This window comes from Elephantulus edwardii, unplaced genomic scaffold (genome assembly GCF_000299155.1).
Source record: "Elephantulus edwardii isolate Elephantulus edwardi_28Jun2011 unplaced genomic scaffold, EleEdw1.0 scaffold00217, whole genome shotgun sequence".
NCBI lineage: Eukaryota > Metazoa > Chordata > Mammalia > Macroscelidea > Macroscelididae > Elephantulus > Elephantulus edwardii.
The window spans coordinates 1,474,015-1,478,987 of NW_006399967.1; the positions used below are offsets into that span (position 1 = coordinate 1,474,015).

The 4,973-nt window shown below is 61.6% G+C and overlaps 1 protein-coding gene across 1 annotated transcript in view; it reads left to right on the forward strand.

The window, feature by feature from the left end:
• Positions 1-470: 470 nt before the first annotated feature.
• SGTA (small glutamine-rich tetratricopeptide repeat (TPR)-containing, alpha) overlaps positions 471-4,973 on the forward strand; it is a 6,367-nt gene continuing 1,864 nt past the window's right edge. Inside the window, exons 1-7 of the mRNA XM_006897912.1 lie at positions 471-570; positions 1,054-1,160; positions 1,402-1,486; positions 2,492-2,591; positions 3,991-4,095; positions 4,565-4,703; positions 4,913-4,971. Of these exons, the coding sequence (XP_006897974.1) occupies positions 471-570; positions 1,054-1,160; positions 1,402-1,486; positions 2,492-2,591; positions 3,991-4,095; positions 4,565-4,703; positions 4,913-4,971 (695 nt within the window). The remainder of the gene's footprint in view (positions 571-1,053; positions 1,161-1,401; positions 1,487-2,491; positions 2,592-3,990; positions 4,096-4,564; positions 4,704-4,912; positions 4,972-4,973) is intronic.

Genomic DNA, 4,973 nt, shown 5'->3' on the forward strand with positions numbered 1-4,973 from the left:
GGTGGGCAGGGGTCAGCAGGACGTGCAGTGGGAAGGCTGGAGGTGGGCAGGGGTCAGCAGGACGTGCAGTGGGAAGGCTGGAGGTGGGCAGCGGTCAGCAGGACGTGCAGTGGGAAGGCTGGGGGTGGGTATGTGGCTCTCACTCTTTGGGAGCCTGGTGGTGCAACAGATAAGCACCAATCTGTTGACCAAAAAGGTAACATTTCACCACCACCCCCCCCACCCCACCCCCCACCCCGGCACTGAGGCAGAAAGGCCTGGTGATTTGCTCCTCTAAAGGTGACACCCTAACCACCCTCTGGAGCAGTTCTGTCACAGGGTCCCCCGAGTCCCTTGGGCACCTGTGAGGGTGGCTCTCTTGTCACAAGGTCCCCCAGGTCTCCATCGCCTGCTGGTCACCCATAGTCACGCTCACGCTCTTGGCTCTGACCCACAGACCTTGACAACTGTGACGTCTAGCCATAGCCAGCATGGACACTAAGAAGCGCCTGGCCTATGCCATTGTCCACTTCCTGCACGGCCAGCTGCGCCATGGCGGGCTCTCCTCTGATGCCCAGGAGAGCTTAGAGGGTGAGTGCTGTGGGGCCCGGCTCCTCCCCTGTGGGCACAGAGGGCTGTCCTTCTCGTCCCCGCCTGGCTCTTCCTCCTCACCTCTTTCCTTTGCCGCCCAATTCCTTTCCTTCCCCCCCCCCGTCCTCCCCTCACTTCCCTGTCCCCCCTCGCTCTCCTGTCCCCCCCTCCCCTGGTCCCCTTCCCCCGTCCCCCCCTCGCTCCCCCACCTCTGTACTCCTTCCTCCCCTTCCCTTTTCCGGCCCCTTTCTTAATCTCCCACCCCCCTCCTCAGGACCCTGACTTCTGCCCCAGGTCTGGCTCTCAGGGTGGGCATGTCCTCAGTGACAATCAGAGGGGTTAGCGGGTACCCAAACTCCACGGTCTCGGGCCAGCCATGGGGGACCGAGTGGTAGTCCTGTCTATGACCTTGAGGTGGCAGGGTCAGAATCCCGTCCTGGTGGGTGAGGTGCCCATAAAGACGGTGGTGCGGTCCCCTCACAGTGGCCATCCAGTGCCTGGAGACGGCGTTCGGTGTGACCGTGGAAGACCATCACCTGGCACTGCCGCAGACACTCCTGGAAATCTTCGAAGCTGCTGCTGAGAGCAAGGTGAGCCCCCAGCCTCCCCCATGGTGGTCACGTATGTGGAGCACGGGGCCAGAGGGCGGTGTCTCAGCTGTACTCCCCCACCACACCTGCCCTGCTGTGCCATGTGCCATGTGGGTCCCCAGTGGAGTCTGTCTGGTGGCCTGGTGTCTCCCTTTCAAGGGAGCTGGACAGCTGTCAGGTTGGGTAAGGATGGGTCGGTTGGTACCTCTCTTCACGATCCTGCCTTTGTCCTCAGGGCCAGGAGACACCGCAGGACCTGCAGAGCCCCGACCGGACGCCGCCATCTGAGGAGGACTCGGTGGAGGCAGAACGCCTCAAGACGGAAGGTGAAGCGACATGTCCTCTGTCCCCAACTCGGTCAGCAGCTAGGACCCCGGGAGCACTTAGAGAAGGGCTCAGCTCCTCATGGCCCTAGGGGGCAGCTGTGGAAAACAGCAAGTGCAGCGACTCACGGGACAGGGGCCCCGTGGGGTCTCCATGGTGGGCTTGAACCACCAGCCACTCACCCCACCACCAGAAACATCACGTGGCCCAGTGATTCCACTCATAAATGTGCGTCCCGGTTCAAGAGAGCGGGGCCTCCGGCAGTGAGTCCACTGTGTTGAGCTGCCCGAGGTGGACGCAGTCGCAGACCACAGTGTGCCTCCGCCCACCCGAGGGGCTGTCACTTGGCTGCTGTGCTGGTTCACGCTGTGACACTCTTGGTGACAAGCCACACACACACGGACACTGCTGCTGGGTGCCCTGACTGGTGGATGGGCCACGTTTCAGACCACCCAGCACAGGGCGCACTGGTTCAAATCCACCAGCTGCTCCTGCAGACCTCATGTCGGGAAAGCTGACGCTGGTTCGCCGGGACGGAGTCCAGTCGACTTGATGGCCCTGGGCCTGGAGTGTGTGCTTTGAGCACGTGTGTAGGATGGCCCGTTCATGCGAGGCCTCGTGGGTCACTGCTGTGGGAGCACTACATTTCTGTAGGTGGTGGAGGGACTGTACACAGTAGAGAGAGTGAAGGGACGGAGCACCATGTATGCGAAGCCCCTAGGAAGGGCAGTGGCCGGTGCCAGCGTGTCTGCTGCTCTTGGCGCCTCGTGGGTCAGTTCTGAACCAGGGAGGCCCCTCCTGCCTCAGGGTTTTCTCGACTGTGACCTTTGAAAGCACATTGCCACACCTTTTTTCCTCGACACTTCTGGGTGTGTTTGAGCCGCCAGCCTCTGTCCAGGTCAGGCGTGTGTCGTTTGTGACATCCAGGACCTCCCGCACGCCTGTAGGTTTACCTCGTTCATACCAAGCAGAGCCCGCCTGAGCCCAGCACCTGTCTCCTTCTCTAGGAAACGAGCAGATGAAGGTGGAGAACTTTGAAGCGGCCGTCCACCTGTACGGGAAGGCCATCGAGCTGAACCCCGCCAACGCCGTCTACTTCTGTAACAGGTGTGGCTCCAGGCTCGTGAGGGGCTGGGCAGGGCCTGAGACGGGCACCACGTCCACAGAGATGGTGGCACTCATGTCCCTGTGACCTGCGGGGACCTGGTGGCCGTGAGGGGGCTGGGCTGGGCCTGGGAATTTCAGGCCAAGAATGAGTTTCCTGAGGCTGTAAGTTCTGCAGGAGGAGTGCTCGCTTCGGCAGCACATACACTGTAATTGAAACGACACAGGTTAGCATGGCCCTGGGCAAGGATGCCACGCAAGTCAGCGAAGCGTTCCGTAGTTTAAAGAAGTGAGATTGCCTGTGCTTCTGCCGTGGAGGTGCTGGTGGATTCGAACTGCCCACCTTTCACCTCGCTGAACATTTTACATACTTTGCTCTCTGGGCTCCTTCATTTAACAGAAGTTGACAACGTTGGTGAACCTAACGGCCCCTGGCTTGGGTTTGGCACACTTTGTCTCGATGCCACAGTGTCAGTATCTTCAGGTTTCCAAGTCCGACACGTCGAGCGCAGACACACTGTGGGTTTGGCGTACCTGAGCGAGTGGACGTGGCTGTGTCCCAGCAGAGCTTCATTACAAGCTCAGGCGAGCTGGATCCCAGGCTGGGCTTGTCAGCTCCCAGACTCGGAGCTGGGAACCGCGAGTCTGTGCCCTTAACCGTGTGGACACGTCTGCTGGCTTTAGAGTTCGTTCCTTACCCGGAGCAGCCAGCCTGTGTGCCCGTGTCCAAGGTCACATCCCTCAGCTCTGCGTGTGGGTCCCACCGGGCAAGCTGTGCTGCAAAGCCTGGCTGCCTCCCCATGGAGCACGGGGCAGCACCGGGTGGCCACGTCCATCCCACTGCACCAGGACAGACAGAACCTCGGGCTGCAGCCGGTACTCTTCTCCTCGGGCGCCGCGTGTTCTCAGCTGCTGCTGGCTTGATTCCTGGCTGCCTTCTGGACAGTGGGGCAGGACCCCGCCTGACCTCATGCTGGCAGTGGGCAGCACATTTGTCTCTGTCCTCACCTGCTCTGCCAGCCCACTCGCCGAGGCTCGCTGCACACATCCCTCCTGGTGACACGGCCTCAGGAGGCTGGCTGTGTTCCACGAGTGACACAGAAGCAGCTCTCCGGGGCCTGCTTCCAGGCGGCTTGGTCTGTAAGCTCTGCCGACCGTGTCCCTCACAGGTGACCCCGCTGGTGTTTGAAATTCTGGTAGCCTGGTTTGCAGTGTCATAGCACACAGCCGCTACAGTAGGATGCACTCCCCCATTTTACAGATGGATAAATTGAGGCTCACTCTGACATCAGTTCCGCCTTAGTACCGGGAAGGAGCCCAGCCCTCCGGTCCTGCCCTTGCTCCACTCGGCCTCGTGCCCAGCACAGAGTCCCTGTTAAAGAACCTGTCTCTCTCTCCCCAGGGCGGCGGCCTACAGCAAGCTAGGGAACTACGCAGGCGCTGTGCAGGACTGCGAGCGCGCCATCTGCATAGACCCTTCCTACAGCAAGGCCTACGGCCGCATGGGGTGAGTGTCGGTGGGCCTGGCGCACCCGCGCCGTCCCTACCTCCAGCCGTCCCTCGGGCTCTTGTGTGTGTTGGTCACTGAGCAACATTCATGCTGTTGTCCAGATGGGCTCCGTGTGGAAGGGGAAGGAGAGACCTGCAGGGCCTGGCAATGGAGCGGGGACCCTGCTCTGCGGTCCCGTTACACCCCCCATGACCACACCATCACTGCCACGTACCGCACCCCTGAGGGCACCCCCTCCCAGGCCCCTAGCTTTGCTGAGCACACACCCCCTGCTGGGGTCCCCTGCCTCTGATCCTCACCAGGGCTTCCCTACCTCTGCTCAGAGTATCGCCCCTGGGGATCACCCTGACCTTGCCCTGTGGTACCGCGTCATCCCTGGGCGTCCGCTCTCTCGGCCCTAACTCATACCCCCCCAGGGCCCCCCACTCTGCCCCGTCTCACACCCGCCCCACCCTTTCTTTCCTAGCCTGGCGCTCTCCAGCCTCAACAAGCACACGGAGGCCGTGGTCTACTACAGGAAGGCCCTGGAGCTGGACCCAGACAACGAGACCTACAAGTCCAACCTCAAGATCGCCGAGCTGAAGCTCAGGGAGGCTCCGAGCCCGGTGAGTGGGCAGCAGAGGCTCCATCCTGGGGACTCGCCCATGAGGACAGACCTGCCTGTGAGCAGGTGGGCTCAGCCTTGTGTCTGTAGGGGCCCCAGGTAGGAGAGGTGGGGCTGCCCGGTGGAGGCTGTCTGGCGCCTTCACAGCAGTGAGGGGCCTGACCTGCCGTCAGGTTGACACTCATTTGGTTTGCGTCTCTGTCCTCACAGACGGGCGGTGTTGGCACCTTTGACATCGCAGGTCTGCTCAACAACCCGAGCTTCATGAGCA